The sequence below is a fragment of the Abrus precatorius genome, unplaced genomic scaffold, assembly GCF_003935025.1.
Source record: "Abrus precatorius isolate BTA unplaced genomic scaffold, Abrus_2018 Scaffold6, whole genome shotgun sequence".
Taxonomy (NCBI): Eukaryota; Viridiplantae; Streptophyta; class Magnoliopsida; order Fabales; family Fabaceae; genus Abrus; species Abrus precatorius.
Genome location: NW_020874406.1, coordinates 22,303,052 through 22,321,949, shown reverse-complemented (window position 1 = coordinate 22,321,949; position 18,898 = coordinate 22,303,052). Strand labels below are relative to the sequence as shown.

General features: G+C 31.6%; 2 protein-coding genes across 3 annotated transcripts; one reads left to right on the top strand and one right to left on the bottom strand.

Annotated features, from left to right (window-relative positions):
• Nucleotides 1-535: 535 nt before the first annotated feature.
• On the bottom strand, nucleotides 536-10,398 carry LOC113869348 (protein SHORT ROOT IN SALT MEDIUM 1). 2 transcript variants are annotated; one of them, XM_027505635.1, is made up of 21 exons: nucleotides 10,287-10,398; nucleotides 10,088-10,190; nucleotides 9,690-9,890; nucleotides 8,967-9,260; nucleotides 8,688-8,791; nucleotides 7,760-8,434; nucleotides 7,603-7,648; nucleotides 6,848-6,940; nucleotides 6,590-6,645; nucleotides 5,987-6,104; nucleotides 4,604-4,815; nucleotides 4,460-4,523; nucleotides 3,982-4,155; nucleotides 3,867-3,897; nucleotides 2,489-3,756; nucleotides 2,319-2,393; nucleotides 2,110-2,184; nucleotides 1,468-2,016; nucleotides 1,307-1,348; nucleotides 1,169-1,231; nucleotides 536-1,048 (listed from the first exon to the last, which is right to left on the bottom strand). In XM_027505635.1, the coding sequence occupies exons 2-21, from the start codon at nucleotides 10,154-10,156 to the stop codon at nucleotides 959-961; spliced, it is 4,299 nt and encodes a 1,432-aa protein (XP_027361436.1). In that variant the 5' UTR covers nucleotides 10,157-10,190; nucleotides 10,287-10,398; the 3' UTR covers nucleotides 536-958. The 2 variants fall into 2 exon arrangements, with proteins under 2 accessions (XP_027361436.1, XP_027361437.1); XM_027505636.1 differs by having other exon boundaries at nucleotides 573-1,048; nucleotides 8,967-9,253; nucleotides 9,692-9,890.
• A 4,989-nt stretch (nucleotides 10,399-15,387) lies between these two features.
• LOC113868514 (NAC domain-containing protein 2-like) lies at nucleotides 15,388-17,757 on the top strand. Its single transcript, XM_027504162.1, has 3 exons — nucleotides 15,388-15,694; nucleotides 15,941-16,221; nucleotides 16,361-17,757. The coding sequence occupies exons 1-3, from the start codon at nucleotides 15,529-15,531 to the stop codon at nucleotides 16,763-16,765; spliced, it is 852 nt and encodes a 283-aa protein (XP_027359963.1). The 5' UTR covers nucleotides 15,388-15,528; the 3' UTR covers nucleotides 16,766-17,757.
• Nucleotides 17,758-18,898: the final 1,141 nt, after the last annotated feature.

Genomic DNA, 18,898 nt, shown 5'->3' with positions numbered 1-18,898 from the left:
TTCAAAACTACGCGTAATCTCGTTTACAACAAACTACCAAACATAGGATACGATTAGGAGCAAAAAAGAGATAACGCTTTGCTGAAATTTAATGAGAAAAAACCAGTCTTGAACCGCTTATTAACTCAGTTTAAGTACCTTATACCCTTTACGCAAGAAATTTAATCTAGTGGTCATACAATGACTAGACTTGAGAGTTGGATTTCTACAAGTCCTTTACAAGTTTTACTCCAAGTTATTAAATTTTTTGAGTTAAACCACTTTGATTGCACATTTTCATTAAAAACTCGAACCTATTACGTCTCTCATTTCGAGCCAACTGGGCCGAGCCGAGTTTAAGAACATTGGGGGGAGCCAAAACAAAAGTCAAGACCTTTTTAGAACCATTTAGCATTTCCTTATTTTTCTAAACCAAATTAACTTTCGTTGGCATCATTTTAGTTAATCGATCAATTGATGTACTGTATAGTAATCAAGTCTGTCTTTGACATAAGCGGGCACGAGTCGATTACTAGCACGTTTACGATTTTCCTTTCAATTTTCAAATGACTATTACGAATTTACGATTGTCAAAATTCCGAGTAACATTCTCAAAAGTTACAATTAAACAATATGCTGAACTATACTGACAAACCAAATTGGAGAACTCATCTAAACCCAATATTTCATTACATACAGAAGTATACTCGACAGAACTAAAAGATAACAAACGTTAGAGAACACGACTTAATAAACATGAAAAAAAAATGCGGCATAATTTGATATTTTGGAAATATAAACAATAAATGCCAAGAAAAGGTCTTACCCTCGCTAAAATGAACGGAAAGGCTAGAAGCCCTTTGAACAAAGAAAAAAGACCTGTCCGACTCTAACTACAAAAGCAACTTCCATTCACCCCAACACAAACAATTCCAGCATTTCATAGACCAAAGAAATGGAGTCTACGGGGCATCAAATTTCAAATATCATTCATCCGCACCAGCTTATTATAAAGAATTCGGTCGTCCCTTCCAGTGTTGCTCTCCAACAATGCACTTTGTACAAGTTCCTGCTTTTCATAAAATATTAGAATAGAATGCAGGTAATAGAAAAACCAAGGGAGGCGGGAGATAAAAAGGCTAAAATAATACATAATATAATAATATCAACAAGCATCAGAGATTCTAACCTTGACATCCCTGTGCGAAAGGAACATCCCCAGATTATGGATAACTAATCTCATATCTTCAACCTGAAAAGAAACAAATATCTCGCATCATTCTTGAGGATGATAGGAAACAAACCAGATAAACAGCATGGTGCTTACCCTGATGTATCCAACACGATTACGATCAAAAAATCGGAAAGCCTGCCATAAATGAGAAACCAAAGCATTATTTTATCCAGTGCCAGATGTAGAAAGATGATGTAGTTGATAAAGTAATAGCAACATAAACATGCTGTGTTACATAGTGTACAAGAAAATACCTGCAACAGATCCTTGTCCACAGCAACCTCCTTAACAGCAGTGGTTTCTTTCTTACTTTTATCCTTTTCTTCCTTTTCCTCATTGAACTGTGCATTGGCCTTGGACTCTTTCACCTCATCTTTAACCTTAGTCTCCTGCTTAGAAGTTTCATCTACTGCTTTTTCATTGCTAGTTATACTTTCAGATTCAATTGTAGTGTTCACCTCTTGGTCGGCATTTTTATCTTTGGACGCATCATGTTGGGGACTACCATTTTCCATTTCCTCATACTCTTCAGGATCCTCCTCTGGGTCTTCTTCCTCGTCTGATCCATCTTCCATCTTCACATCACCCCCCTTATCAGCAGAGTTATTATTCTCAGCTACAGCTTTCTCATCATCAGCTTGGGTTGGATTTGATGTGTCCATATTTGTGGACTCATTTTTCACAGAAGGATCATCACCCTTTTGACGCTTTACAGGCGATTTGTTTATACTATCATTCTCATGCCCATCTTCCCTCTGCCTCTTTCGCTGATTTCTTTTGATGACAAACTTTATGCGCAGTTTCTGTGGGTTGGGGTGGGGGGGAGGAAACAATTATAGTTAGGCAGCGTTTGAAGAATCAAGTCAGCCACAAGCTAAAAAACAGCATTAACCAACCTGAAGAAATGACAAAATTCTACAGCCCATTTGAAATTGAAGCATTTCATAAAATGATTCAGCAAACAATGAAAGCTGCAAAACCAATAAATCAGAAACAAGAAATGTCCATTTGGAATCAGAAATTCAGAATCAGTCCCATGGGTAAATATGTCAGTGACATAAAAATTGTTGAAATGGAAAAGGTAAATGAAACCACATAAACAGACCTCAAGTGTTGATTCTTCAACATCTTTATCAGTATAATCCAACAATGAATCCAATGACAGTGACAGAGAACGTAGCTGTACCATAAATTACAAAATGAGTACATAAAATAGTAAATGTACCAACAGAGCATACTTTATAAATTTCTGTAGTCAAGCTAAAGTTACCATACTTTAGAATCTTTGGTCCATTTTGTTTGAAGAATAAATCCAGGGTGTCGAGGAGGTTCATCAGACTTCTTGTCTTTCAATTCTTTACTAGATTTGCTTTTAGACTCATCTTTTCCATCTCTCTCTTTAGTTCCTTTCTCATCTTTTGACTTCTCCCCATCTTTCCCTTTCCCCCTGACATTGTGACTGTCTTTATCAGAGGCTTTCTGCTTTTCTATCTTGGCCCCACCTTTTTCACTAGTTCCTTTTTCTTCCTTTTTGTCATCCTTGTCAGACTTAGTTTCTGTTTTATTGGCATCAGCTGTGTCATCTTGCTTATCAGATGCAGGGGCCTTTAATTTCTTTTTGGCAACAAACTTCCCAGGTTTCTTCACCTCTGTCGTCGATATGGTATCTGCACTGGCAGTCTGCTTGCCAGTGCTCTCTGTGTTATCTTGTGCTTGAACTACCACAACATTCCCTTCATCCTTTTTGTCAGACGTTGTTTCTGCTTTATTAGAATCAGCCCCTTCATCTTGCTTCCCAGACGTAGTTGTTTTTAGCTTTTTCTTTGGAACTACCTTCACAGGTTTCTTCACCTCAGACACTATGGTATCTGCATCAGCAGTCTGCTTGCCAGAGCTCTGGGCACCATCATTTCCTTGAACAGCCACAACATTCACTTCATTTTTGGCTTCAGAAACTACAGACTTAGATGCCTCACCAACCACCTTCTTTTTCGGTACCCGCTTAATAATTTTCTTCTTTTTAGTTGTTTTAACAGCAGCATCACTCACAACTGTATTTACTGCTGGATCTGGCTTGTCTTGAGATTTATCTTCTAAACTAGTTATTTCCTTATCTTTCCCCTCTTCCCCATCAGTTTTCCCAATAGAAATATCTACAGCACTGATGTTTTTCACAGAAGTTTGAACCCCATCAGTAACATTGGATGTTGTCACCTCGACAACATCCTTTTCACTTGATTTGTCAGTTTCTTTGTTGGCAGTAGAATTTGCCTTGGCAACAACTTTCTGTTTCACAACCTTCTTTATAACTTTCTTTTTCACAGGCTTCACACTGCCTGTTGTTTGACCAGCTGCAGTTTCCCCTTGCTTTTTATCAGCAGTATTGCCTTCACCAATTTCAGAAGCATCATTTTTAGCAATTTTACTGTTATTTACTGCAACTTTTTCTTCAATTTCTTCCTTAACAGTATTACTATCTTTCTCCTTTTTCTTAACATCTGACAGTCCTGATGCAGCAGAATCCTTCCATTTATCTGATTTGTCAAAATTATAATTAAAAAAGAAAACTTATTACAACTAGTCTTATATATGATTGAGAGTTAAAAATGATCTGATGCCATGCACAAGAAAGTGAACATAGAGGTCCATATACCTTTAGATACTTCCTTGTTATCTCTTGATTTCTGAAACATCACCAAAAGAAAATATCAACAGAAAATATGGATAATAATACACATCAACAATCCAATCCAACTAATAAAGCAGACCTCTTTTTTCAAAGAAAGTTGATGTTCTCTTTCAGCAACAGCTTTCTTGTGGGCAAGCCACTTGTCACGCCAATCATTCAATGAAGGAAGGCAGTCTGACAAATTGGGAACATAAAGAACAGTGATTTCCTTGTGGCTAAAGAAACCATCGCTGCCAATCCTATCATAATGTATCTGCAAAACCTTTCAGCTTTAGTAACTAAAACTTTCAAGTGAAAAGTAAGATACTATAAAAGTAAATGAAAGATAGAGCCATAATCTTAGTCTTAGATAATGGAAATATAACCACAAAGAATGTAAAAAGCACTGCTATTAGAGAAAATCGATATATGAACACAAACTTTACTCATTTTGATGCAATTTCAAAGCATGCAAATGCCAGAAATGAATACTTGAGATGACAATTTTAAACAGGATACTGGGGGTGGTTTAAACAAATTAAAAAGGAATAATAATAGTAAAAAATGTAAACTAATACCTCAAGAAAACGGTTCCAGTGTTGGCAATTCTGCAAATCAAGTTGAATAACATCCTTCGCATATCTGTAAAATTGGAAAAATATCCATTACTCCTCTAGTGGAAAGCATACTTGTCACACCAATAATCATATCATAAGCATGACCTGAGGGCTGTTTTGATTAAGGAGTTATCGTCAATGGATGGATCACCGCCATCAATAGGTTCCCATGGACCACCAACTGCCATGAAAGAATGGTCCTTCTTAAGGACTGCAAACCTAAGGAAATTGCAAATATGAGGAATGCGATCATCAATAATTTTATCAGATGACAGCTCCTCCAATGCAGACCTACTAAGTCCACTCATCAAAATTATCTGAAACAAGGCAGACAAAAAATAATAATTTATCAAACGGTAGAAAAGCCAAATCTTTCTTTAGAATAAAACACTGAAAAAAATATTACATACACATGCATACATATCAATTGGAGGAGCAAATGCACAATAAGATTAAATTTTAAATTCGACCCTCTCAGGTACAACTTTTGGTAAACCTATCTAACAAAGTTAATTTATGAAAGTGGATCCTCTTCCTCTCATGTACAACCATCTTTTTATAAATGGTGTCTGGACACAATTGACTTGTACTTAGTTTTAGAAGTATGTAGTTATATTTAGCAAAGTGACATAGTACTTATAAAATATTAGTAGTGAAGATTTTGATGTTGCTACGGATGTTGAGGCCACAACAGACAACCTGTACTGATATTTGGATATCTTAAGAAGAACGTTGAGCTATAGCACAAGGTTACCAGAGATTGAAATGTTTCAAAACCTATATTCACAAGTGTCTCAACGAATAGGGCATTGGGACAAAAAGCTCTGTCTGCATAACAGCAATTTTAAAAATTAAAGGTTAAATCGAAATCATCCCACCATCCGGAATCTCTAATGATATTCCAAGGTAAGCAACAACTTGAATGAGAAAAATTTTGTCACAATGTAAAATAGTTGATTCTTTGACATTTCAGTCTAATAAAAACCAATCACCTTGTATGACATTCCAAATCTTATTACAAAAATTCATCAGAACTTTAGTCAGCACAGCCCATAGGAAAAGATAACCAACATCCAGCAAGTGCAATTAGAAAATATGTATGCCTAAACATAGCCTATGAACTTCACACAATTATGTCCAACATTTCTCTAAAAATTTTAGAATCGATTGCCTAATTTACCACAGATGATGCACAAGGTTATTTTAAGCCAGGAAAATTAAGAAGGCAAACCCGAGTAAAAGCCAACATCATGATAAAATTTTAGCTGAGTTGAAATCCCCTAAGTTGACAACTGACAATAAATTGAGGATGACTAGTTTTATTGCTGATATTAAGCAATTGCTCTTAAATTAAGTACAAAAGTAGGGAAAAGCAATTAGATGGCCCATTAAATATCAAAACCATAACACATCTTTTAATGAAACGTCATATAAAATAAAAAGAATGCAGATTACAATGCAGATTACAAACATCAATATTAAACCTACTTTAGCATTCCAAACTGTATTTCCTTGTTCTGAACTTGGAGGTGGTCCCACCACAAGCTTGTTGCATGAGTCTCTAGGTTCAGTGGCACTTTCTTCTTCAACAAAATCATGCTCAAAGCTGTTCCAAACCATTTTTATTTTAACTTTTGACTTCTCAAACGAAATGAATAACATTACATCCATATGGCAGGAAAAGCAAAAATAATTAAAGATGAGCTTTAAAAAGAGAGAAAATAGTTTCAAACAGAGAAAAATAGAGCATTTAGTGAATCAGTCAGGAAAATGTTCATTTTTTTAAAACCAAATATAATGCAAATATAACTACAAACATTCAAATTAATTCTGGAAGGCATAGCATTCAAAGAGGTTTTCGTTTTAAAATCAAAATCAACACTCAGCTAGTATTTATTACCAAGAAGTGTTTGAAATACTCATACTAAATACAAAGAAACAAAACTAAGTGTCGAATAACTAAATTCATCTTCTGGATAAAGTAGAGAAATGAAAAATGAGAAGATAAGTCTTATCATACATAAACCTTTAGAAGAATCAGACAATATTTTGGAATCATGTAACTGATATGACATGGAAGAAGATAGATACCTGACAGGGGTATGAATAGACAGTTTAAGGTTTTCCTTTGGCCATTTCACAACAGCCTGAAAAAATAATGCCAAATTAATATCAACCCTAATCATCAAAGAAAAACATCTAGTAAATTTGGATTAGCTAATTTCATCTCTAAAAAAAGCTTTTCACCAGAAACTTCTAAGAGAGCCTTTGGGGAACAAATAATTGAGCAATTAGCCAATTACTTCCCCAAAAAAATCGTTGACAAACATGCAGAGAGTATCAATATACCTTGGCAAATTCAGGAGAGACAAAGAGTCGGGGATATCGCTTATCTATTAAGAGGTAATCCCTCTCAATATCCACCAAACGGGATGCATAAACCTGTTCATGAAATGTAGCAATGTAAAATTCAATTAATCTGATCTAATTTCAGAAATTACGCATCAATAAAATACACAAACAGTATGAAACCAGGAATCAGGTCTCATTTTCAAGAAATAAAGCCATGTGACTGAAATTGCAAGTAGCATCAATGGCAATAGGAAATATTAAAGAAAACCTATTTATTTCCTGTGGATTTGATTGGTCTTCTGATCCATTACTAGAAACACAGCCCAAAAACAATAGTCAAGGGTAGCAATAGAAGGGACAAAAGGGTGTCAAGGAAAGGGTGTCAAGGAAAGCTAACAGAAGGAAGAACAGCGAAGGAACAGGAAAGAATAATTGTGACTCAAAGGATAACAAGTACCCTGAGGATGCACACCCAAAAATGACTGTAAAGACAAAAGGAAACAAAGGCAATTGAAATGTCTCATCAACGTTGAAGCTAATCATGTGACCAAGTTGAGATCAAGAGTGTGAATTACAGGAAAAGAAAACCAACAGAAGAATAGGATACAGTGCAAAATTCTTGGCTATTCAGGAAATATTAAGTTTTATAAACCCATCATCCACAGATCGAACGAAAAACAGCAGCACAACTAGCCCTTTGACGAGGAATATTCTCATAATGATGGAGTAACTAATTTCTTATTTCCTTTTACCTTGCAGACATATTCTCTCCGTTTTTCTTTAACAGGTGAATGGTGCCTTCAGCATCACAGAACATTTAGTTAGTTACAAAAGGCTGCATGATATACAAGCAGCTAGATATTCAGAACCAGAGCAGGACGCAGAAATAGAAAAATCATTAAGATCCACCTATGTAAAGCGCCATGATGTGGAGAGTCCCTTCGTGAAGATTTCCCATCCTTTGTTAGAGATGACCCACGAGGATCTTTTGAAGTACCACGGGGATCCTTGGAGGATCTCACTGGAGTTCGTTCATGCCTAGTTTCAAGTGCACGTTTTCGTTCTCGCTCCCTTTCTTTCTCTCGTCGCTCCAAAATGCGCTCCCTTTCACGTTCTCTTTCTCGTTCCCGTTCCCGCAATCGTTCCCGTTCTTTCTCCCGTTCTCTGTCCCTCTCTCTCTCACGCATGCGCTCCCGGCGACGTTCTTCTTCCCTTAGCTCAAATTCCCGTAGATAGCTTGCTCGATCATCCTTGCGATCATTATGCCCACCATGTGACAGCACATTTCCTGGGTACTCCAACTCCATGGAATTCCCATGAAGACCTTTCCCACTGGCATAGTCCCTACCAGGAGGTAGGCTCACTCCATAACCAGGATTTGAAGCATTCTGGGAATACAAGAGGTCATCCACATTCCTCCTGGGAGCTGCTCCTAATATTGATGGTGCATGTTGTCCACTATATGAAGTAGCACTTAGCATTGATGAAGCACGGGGATCAGAATCCATCCTTCCGCCATAAGACATAAGATCTTGGGTAGGGTGACGACTAGCAGCAGCCCTTGCTGCAAGATAATCAGATTGTCTGCCAGAAATGTGTTGCTACTTAGTGTAGTGAGAAATATTATTACCATTTAACATAGCTAGGTACTGTTGATCAGCTTCTGCCAAGTTTCATCACAAATTTAAAAGACAGCCCAACTGATTGACACATTACCACCATGATGAACAAATGTACTATACTCATTAGAAAAAAAGTGGGTTTGGATCAATCAAGTAGCATTGGCAAACGTACATTGCACATTCTTTCACAAACAAAATGAAATAAAATAAAATACCTAGCACCCCCATCAAGTGATGCAGCTTGCAGAGACTGAGCTTTCAGCAATTGCTCTTGTCGAAGCAAAGCAGCCTGATCAATGCGGTCATACATTTCTGATTGCTGAACATAAAAATGCAAAATGATTACAATCTACTAAAAAACATAACAAAAGCAAAAAAATAAAATAAAGCAAGCAGGTTCGGGTAAATTTCTTTCGTTTGTTTTGCAAAATAGATACTCATTCTCACATAAACAAAGAAAGCTACCACAGTCTTTTCAAGGAGCAAGCATACACCTGATGTTGATGACTAAATCCAACAGGATCAGCAGCATACCGTCCTGTCGGATCACTTGTTAAGTCCCGGCCAATGTAACCACTCTGTCGTTCACCATATTGCCTCCTGTCTATTCCAGAATACTCCAAACCCTTGTCACCATACAGTTGATCAGATTTGTGACCATATCCATGGCTCGATGATGAGACATAATCTCCAGAAGTAAACTTAGGTGAATCTGAAACACCCAAAGCATAACCTCCACGACCATCTAAGGCTGATGATGCAGCTCCCTTCGTACTCAATGAAGGAACCTATATAAGGGAGGGAAAATAAAGAATTCAGCAATTTTCCACATAAAAGCATTATAAAGAGAAGATAATATATATTAAATAAGTATTCATATGGGGCACCAAGGACAAGGAGACAGGTTAATATAACAATTCAATAAATCAGTCCAAAAAGAAAGAACACTTTTAAGGTTACACTTTTAAAGTTACCTCTTCCTACACTCAAGACCTTGAATATAAAACTACTAATACATTAATAATTCATCATATTCATTAACAAGGCTCGGGAATAGTTCATTAACATGATACACAATAATCACAAGGCTAATCAAAGAACACAGTTTCTCAAAGTTCAAACTAAAGCACTTTCACATCAAACGATTAGCAAACTTCCTGTTTAGCAAATTTCATACTTTGGAGTAAAAGTTCACCAATGATACATAACACACTGACCTGTTGTGCACTGCTCAAAGCAGCTGAGCCATAAACAGAACTATACTGTCCCCCATACTGGGTGGCAGCAGAAGTATGAGTCCTATACCCACCAACATCAACCTCCTGAGAACCACCCAATATTGCAGAATGCCTAGGAGCTACAGAATGCTGACTCACATCGTGTCCTCCAACGGAACCTCCAGAATAATTAGCACCCAACTGCACCCACAAAACCCAATTATTCAACCCCATAATTAACCAAGCTACGAAATCCCACACTCTAAAACAGCATAAAGCAAATACCTATAAACCTAGAAAAATATGTTTTTTTAAGGGAAATGCAAATATTGAACGATGAGAAATTGCAACGACATTGGAAAGTCAGAAATTATTCAAAGAAAAACGAAAACGCTTACGTTCTGGCCATATGCGGATTGACCCGTGTATGATTGGCCGTAAGCGCCGCTCCCTCGTGAAGAATACATGTTCCTTTTTCACATGGAAAGAAAGCTACCAATCCTGAAACCAATAACAATCGAACAAATTCATTAATCCAAAAACAAGGGCAAAACCCTTTGGGGATTTTCTTTTTTTTTTAGTCCATTTTCAACGCACCGATTGAATAGAAGGAAATGGAGAGTTGCAGATTCTGCGTGAATTTGGCAGGCGATAAATTGAAAGAGGGCAAACAGGGTGAGGGAACCCTAGAAAGAGTAGAGAAGAGAGTATTTGTAATGTTATCTCAATTCCCAAGGTATAAAATAACCCAAGTTAGGGTTTTCTTTTTTGTTTTTTTAGATGTTATAGGCCTGTGGGGAAAGAGGATGCACCTTGGACCAATTTTTAAAAAAAAGGCCTTGTTATATATCAATGGGCCCAACATGATTCACTCTTTCATCCTCTCTTTGAGGTTTAAACAACTCTCTTTGATTTCTCATTTTTGTCCATTGACAAACTTAGTAGTCACATGTCATTTACACACCCAATAATTCAATTTTTCAGTCTTTACTTATAAGAGATTAAACATGCAATTGTGGGACTGCAATAGTGAAAAACATGGACAGGAGAAAGTGACTTTATTCCTAGTAATAAAATTCCCTTAATTTGTTTTTTCAACATTGTTGTTTATGAAATATTGCTGTGTTCCAGTACTGAAAGCACAAATGTTTTTGGAATGTGAGAAGAGATTATAAGTTAAATGAAATGATGTATTTTGATGAAAAAATGGTGTGTTATATTTTAAATTGTTGATAAATTTCTAATGATGATATATAGATGGGTATGATCTTTTGAACATGAGATTGTGTAGTTAGTAATAAAAATGAGAGGAACACGAAACCAGGAAAATTTCGATATAAATTTGTGTATATGAAATAAATGATCTTGTAATTTTCAAGTTGGGTATGCATAAGAGTTTGCAAATTAAATTAGAAATTAACTTGTGTACCTTTGTAAATATACCTAAAAAATGTTTTAAAAAATTTAAAGAAAAAGGAATAAAATAAAAAATATATAATTGTACAGTAGTATTCACATGGATGTGTAGCATTGTTGAGCTTCGAGATCTCATTTAGAGTTAGGACTTTGGTCTAAATAATTTTGAGTTTTGAGGTAAAAAGTTATCTAATATGATTATAAAAAGAAATTGTGATTTAATTTAAATTAGTTTAAAAGTAAATATCTTCCATAGGGTTTACATTAAATATTTTTTTGGAAAAAAATTAATAAGCAATAGTCACAAATTATGATCGAGAATTAATTAAAACCCTTTTAAAAAAAAATTTGCAATCTTTTATCTTGAACTAAAAATTAATATTAATTATAAATTTGATTTTTATATTTGACACTTTTTAAAATTTAAACCTTACGCACACAAAATCACAATTTATTCTTTATATAAATAAATATTTTTAAATTAATTTGTACTCTTTAAATTTTTATGATGGTATTAAATGAAAAAAATTAAAAATGTAAACAAATATTTATACAAAGATTAAAATATAAAATTTAACTATAAATATTAATTTATAAATAAGTATCAATTATAAAGACTAAATATATAATTTATTTAAAAATAAAAAATAGATTTATTTTAAAAAAATAAGTATCAAAAATTTAAAAATTATAAGATTTTAATAAATTAAAAGGTTATATTTTTTAAAGATAAAAATAAAAAATAAAAAATTAAATTTCTTTCTTAGAATTGAGTTTAAACAACTAATTATAATAAATTTTTATTAAAAAATATTTATTATAATTTTATAATAATTAAATGTGTACTCTAACTATAATTTTTTTAAAATAAGGTACTAAATAAAAAAGTTAAAAAAATTTAAGAGATTAAATTTTTATATCTTTCAATAAATTTATATTTAGTATAGTTTTAAACCTTAATGTCATATTTTTAATAAATAAAAAATTTAAAAATTATATAGTAATTTATTTACCATAAAATTCATAATAAATATTAATATTGATATTTTGTTCAATCGTTTAAAAGTATGATAAAAAGATAAGAATAAAAAATATTAATTCCAGTCATTAAAACTGAGTTTAAATAAATAATTATTTTAATATTTTACTTGAAATAAATAAATATTTATTATATTTTTATAATTTGAATACAAAATTATATTTTAAAATGCTTAAATTCAATTAAAAATTGACAAAGCTATTAAAAAATAATTTTTTTATTAAAAAACAAGTGTGTTTTAAAAAATAAAAATTTATTATATAAATTATTTTTTATTTATAAATTATTTAATTTAATTAAAATATATATTTTAATTATTATAAATTTTTTTAATATTCTAATTCTTCTAATTAATATATATTAAATAACAAAGACTAATTTAAAAATATTTATTTATGTAAAAATTAAATTGTAACTTTTTTGTGTATGAATGAATTAATAAATTGAATTTATAATTTAAACATAAATTAAATATGTTTATTATGATTTTATTAACATTTCATTTTCGTAAAATCTTCAGGAAAATGATAGGCTCAATAATCCATATAAAAAATCTTAGGGTTTACTTTCAGGTATCATTTTCATTTTAAAAGGAAAAGAAAGAATATTCTATGAACATATGAGAAATGAGAGGATTGAATTTCTTGCAACCTTTACTCATTGCTAAACAACAACAACAACCCAACTTTGAAAGGTCCAATCAACACAGAGGGTTGCCAACGGTAGGTTTAAAGTATCTAAAATTGTCTTAAGCATGATCAATTCCAGTCAAATCCCTTTTCTTAAAAGTGAATTTTCTTTAATTTTATTTTAATTATTCATGAAATTTAAATTCAAGATATCATATTAATAAGTATTAATTATCTTTATATAAATGTAATTAATTTATTTCCACGACATTATATATGTACAAAATTTAAATACGTAAAATAAATTTAAACCTATTTTAGATAGCATTTTGTAGTGAGAAAAGAAAAAAAAATAATTACGTTTAAAAATTAGTTAATTTATCTCTCATGAAAGTCTCGTTTAAGAGCCAATAATGAGATTCTAAAATTTTAAAGATGAAGTCACTTCTTAAATTTATTTATTTACGATAACATTGATAGAATTATAAATATACTTTAAGTTAAGTATTTAGTATTTTATAATAATAATTAAATATTTGATACTAATTTTTTATATGTATTAAAATTTTTAAACAAATTTAAGTTGAGTAACTAAAATTATATTTTATATGTACAAAATTTGAATATAAATATATTTTTAAGTAAAATAAATATAAATTTATTTTAGGAAGCATTGTATCTATTTTTGGTGAAATATGATGAAAATTTTGAAAAATAATTAAACCACAGCATAAATAAACTTGGACTTAAAATATATTTGAAAAGAGTCAAATTTTATAAGAAAAGAATTTCATATTATTAATTGTGTATCAAATTCAAATATAAAAAGATTATATTATATGAAAATTATGTCAAATACCTTTTTGTTTTTTGAAAAATAATTGTTTAAAGTTGTGGTGTAAAAATTTTAAAAAATATTTAATTATCTTATTTTTATAAGAATAATATAAATGTTTTTATTTATCTATTTTGAAAATTATTTATGCAATAAACGCATAGAGAAAAAAAATTTAAAAATGAATTTTTATTATTAGTTTAAGGATAATTTAAAAAAATAATTTTTAAGATAAAATTAATTTAAATGATTATTTTTAAAGATAAAAATATTATTTATAGCTGCAAAATTCATAGAAATAAAAAATAATAAAATATTTAAGTAAATATTATTTTCATTTCATTTAAACAAAATATCACGCAATAATTTTACATTAACTAAAATATTGTTTTAAGATAAAAAGTGAAAAAAAAAATGATAATAGTTGAACATGACTACGTATGTATATGAAATTACTTTTGGTATTGAGAAACATTCGTAGATCAACGTGGAACAAAATAATTGATGCATTTCTTTTACATAATAGCAAAAAATAGCCTAGTTTAAACTTGTATTTTTTTAAATCTTAAGTTCAAACAAGACTCTATTAGATAAAAAAAAAATAGAATTAAAATTGTATAATTAAAAATCTCATCTTATTAATTTTCTCCAAAATAAATGGAGTTAACATATAATAATAAGATATGGCATGGTTAATTGGTTAGGTGTAGGGATGAGTTGTCAAGGTAATAACCACAGCACCAAGATTCTTGTTTTTCTGTTATTTTATTCTCTTTTATAAGTTAGTGCTTATCCTCTCATTTCCAATTTCTAACCTACCCCTTTTGGAAAGGACACGCGTCACTTTGCTAAGTGCCAGTGATAGCAACCTTTGCTGACTCCTTCACGAAAATATTTGGAAAATTTTTATTTTGAAAGGTGTAGGAATTAGTATAAAGGAATGGTATCTATGATTTAAAAAAAATATATTGAATTTTGACTTTTTTTCTTCCATCATTATTTATCAAATTGAAACATAATATGGCCTAACCTCTTGAAAGAAAATTTCAAATATTAAGGAATAAATTTAAAAAATCAAACAAATTAATGCTGGTTCTCTTTAGATGGTAAACACGTGTAGGGCACAAGTCCCAAGCATCTTTTGCAAAGAAATTGCTTAATTTATGTTGTGTTATTCTTTTTTACCAATAATATTTTCATTGCTGAGTTGTAAAAAAACAACCTTAGACAATTATACCGAAAAAAGTTACATATGCAAATCAATTCTTAATGCAAAAAGGAAATCCCTACAGCAACAAAAGACCAAATTACTTCCATTCACGTGCTTCGAAGTTGGACTATGAGCAAATAATAAGCAAAAGGAAAATTTTAAAACACACAAAATGGTTCACAATCTTTGAAGATTATTTCACATAAAATAAAATGTTATGTTATTATGTTGCTAAATAATGTTATATATTACTATTAATCACACAAGAATTCAGAAAACTGGTCGCTGACTTCACCATTATTTGAAACTTTATGAATGTACATCATATGCCAATAATATTGTTCCACAATTGAATGCAACCCAATGTGGATAAAGAAGAGATAGTTGTCATAGTTAAGAGATAGGTGAAGGAGTGGTGGACCCTCATTGGAGCATGTGAGGATTGCTGACGCATACACTGAGGTGTACTAAAAGTCATCCTAAGAACCAATCAAAGCCATGCAACTCCACACAAAAAAGACAAGAAATTTCAAAGATAAAAGGGGCATCCACCTCCTTGCAAACATTTCAAATACCTTGATTTCTTTTGAAGCCTCTCTTTGAATTTTTCCCCTAAACCCCTTTTCCTTCTCTTTCCATAATTATTAGCCAACTGAAATACTCTTCTATAGTTTTTCCATTCAAATTGGTCTCAATTTTCTTTCTACTCAATGGAGGGCAGAACAAGCTCTGAACTCCCACCTGGTTTCAGATTTCACCCCACTGATGAGGAACTAATTGTGTACTACCTTTGTAACCAAGCTACATCAAAGCCATGCCCTGCATCTATCATCCCAGAAGTGGATATCTATAAATTTGATCCATGGGAACTACCTGGTACATATATATTAGTATAATAATACTGAGCGTGTTTACTGCCACTTTTATTTAAGTGATTTTTGTTTAATTTTTTTATAATTATATTAATGATAAGGGTATTTTAGACAAAAATGACTTAAAAAAAGAATAATAAACACAGGAGTGAGTATAAATATTGACAAGATCAATTGCTAAACCTTTGTTAATAACATGTCCATGTGCATGCTTCACATGATGTAAATATTAATTTCTCATGAAATGCAGATAAAACAGACTTCGGAGAAAATGAATGGTATTTCTTTAGCCCAAGAGAGAGGAAGTATCCTAATGGGGTGAGGCCTAATAGAGCAACCGTGTCTGGGTATTGGAAGGCTACTGGCACAGACAAATCAATCTATAGTGGTTCTAAGCATATTGGGGTGAAGAAAGCATTGGTTTTTTACAAGGGTAGGCCACCAAAGGGTCTTAAGACAGATTGGATTATGCATGAGTATCGATTAATTGGATCAAGGAGACAAGTTACTAGGCAAATTGGATCCACCAGAGTAAGACTTTTAATCCTTTTCCTTTACTATGATTATTATGTACTTCCCTTAAGTTTAATAGTTTGAAATCACTCTATAGTTTGTTATTTTAATCTTTCGTCTTAATTGACCTGCCCTTGTATTTTGAATGTGTCATCAGCTGGATGACTGGGTCTTGTGTAGGATCTATAAGAAGAAGAACATGGGAAAATCATTGGAGGCAAAAGAGGACTACCCAACGACCCAAATGAACTTGACAGTACCAAATGGTGATGAAAATGAACATGAAGTGAAATTTCCAAGGACTTGTTCCCTTACTCATCTTTTGGATATGGATTACTTGGGTCCAATATCACAGATATTATATGATGGCTCATATAATTCAACCTTCGATTTTCAAATTAACACTGCCAATGGTGGAATGGACCCTTTTGTAAAACCACAACCAATGATTGAAATGCCTAATAATCCTTATGCAGCAGATTCAGGGAAGTACCAAGTGAAACAGAATACCGCTATCAACCCCACCATATTTGTGAACCATGTGTATGATCAGAGAGGATAATACCAATAAAAAAAAAATAAAAAAATTGGATTGTTTAGGCATGACGATAAGCGTCACCAATAAAATAATCCTGAAGATTCTTTGTAGAAATATAAATTACATCACCCTATGAATTTTCAATGGTATCCAATCAAGCTTGTACAGAAATCGTTGGTAACACTTTTTCAACACTTTATATAATTGTTCAAAATTCCATACCAGTCTTTATCTTTATATACAATTTAACGCAATAATAAAAAGACTAACAGGAAGAAAGAAAGTGCTAGAAAATTTTTATCGTTAACATTTATCTTTATCTTTATACATATAAAAGTACATGCTTATTGATTTCTAATATAAACTCAAATATAGAATTACATTCCTTATTCAGGTACAATTCAAACCTAAGGCTTAGATCATGCTTTGGTAGCATTTGAAGCCAAATACGGTTTAGCCACCCGTTTCCATCGTGTACATCATCATAATGATTATTTATTTTGACCAAGGTTACTATTGGCAAATTCTGTACTGTGAGTCAATAATTGAAGCATAAATGAGTTTCCAAATATGATGTTAATTTGATTCGTGATTGGTGGTAGCTTGTGTTGCTTATCCAAAACGATAACGGCGCAATTGATAAAAATGGAAATGACGTGTTGAGAAGGTTGGCATGTGCATGCGCAATATATAATAAGATGTGGCTCAGAATCACACGTTTTATATTTTAAGTACAAATCCTTGTATTTGCTTCGTCAGGAAAGTGCTTGTTAATATAAATAAGTTGAAATTAGACAAATTAATCATTTGAATGAGTCGTATATATTAATATACACTTTTAATTTGGTTGAATGCTTGCATTCCGGGGATGGTAGGTCGTCTAGGACACGAAATGGATGAGATGAAGCTTTTCATTCGACTTGTAAATCCATTAGCACTTCAAGATTGTGACATAATATTGTTAATTAATAAATAAAATTAATTTTCAATCCATACTATGAACTTTAGATTTTTATAGTAGAAAGGATAACTTGGTTTAATCTGTTGTGTTAAGCCGCCTAATCTGTCAATTTTGATGCAACTGTTTGAAGGTTTAAAATTCACCAATCTGATTAAATCGAGAGTTTTTTAAAACAGTTTTAATGGGATGGAGTGTATTAGACTAATCGAGTTAAGCTTTTTAAAAATCATAATAAAAATTTAAAGAAATTAATATTTTCTGTTTAAATCTCTTGCCTGTTACTTACATACACCCATTTAATAAATGTTTTAAATCTTCATATTAATAAAATTAGTCATTTTTTTAATATATATATATATATTTTTTAATTCTTTAACTAATCAACTCGTTGATCATTCTAAAAGTAAGAAAAGTTGAACTCAACCCATTTATTAATGAGTTGCTAGCGGGTCAAATTGACCCATATTATCATCTCTACTACATAAGATGAAATGAAGATAAGGAAGATGTTGAGTAAAGTCTCAAAGTTATAACATAATATTCAAACTGCATGTTTTAATGGAGGAGAAGAGTGTAATTTTTTAAATTAAAACAAGGAACCATGTAATTAATTTAAATTTCTTAACAAAAGAGTGTAATTTACTCTTATTATTATAATGATAGAAAGGATGGTGAAATAAAAAGAATAAAGAAAATTTGAAAGGTAACAATGGTTTCAGTAAAAAGAAACTAGAGAAGAAAAAAAATCGAAACTTGAGGACTAAATGGCTGGTTCCTATTTACTTGAGAGAGCATAACGAAGATTAAAGTGTGCTCATTCATTAAGTAACAGTGGTTGTACATTTGAGTAGTTGATGAAGATAGTGAGGATTCAAGTGTGTATTAATTCATTTAAGTACTCAGCGTAGCAGTGAAAGACATTCTAACGGATAATATATTTTTAAAATATGAGTAAATATTTAATTTTGTATAATATACTAATAATAAATGTTTAAATTATATAAAATTTGATATATATAATCATAAAAATAATATACGATAATTCAATAGTTAAATTAATTAATTATACATTTTATAAAAAAAATATTAAATAATGTAAGAAGTATTTAAATTTAATATTTATTATCAACGTATCCTTAGTCATGTATACATAAATAAATAAATAAAAGGTGTGCACACCAAGGAAAATTCATATA

Coding starts and splice junctions, on each gene's coding strand:
- LOC113869348 (XM_027505635.1), bottom strand. CDS start 10,156: ATGTATTCTTCACGAGGGAGCGGCGCTTACGGCCAATCATACACGGGT. Junction 8,435..8,687: donor TCACTTGATGGGGGTGCTAG/GTATTTTATTTT, acceptor CATTTCTGGCAG/ACAATCTGATTATCTTGCAG. Junction 3,898..3,981: donor AACTTTCTTTGAAAAAAGAG/GTCTGCTTTATT, acceptor GTGATGTTTCAG/AAATCAAGAGATAACAAGGA.
- LOC113868514 (XM_027504162.1), top strand. CDS start 15,529: ATGGAGGGCAGAACAAGCTCTGAACTCCCACCTGGTTTCAGATTTCAC. Junction 15,695..15,940: donor TGATCCATGGGAACTACCTG/GTACATATATAT, acceptor CATGAAATGCAG/ATAAAACAGACTTCGGAGAA. Junction 16,222..16,360: donor GGCAAATTGGATCCACCAGA/GTAAGACTTTTA, acceptor ATGTGTCATCAG/CTGGATGACTGGGTCTTGTG.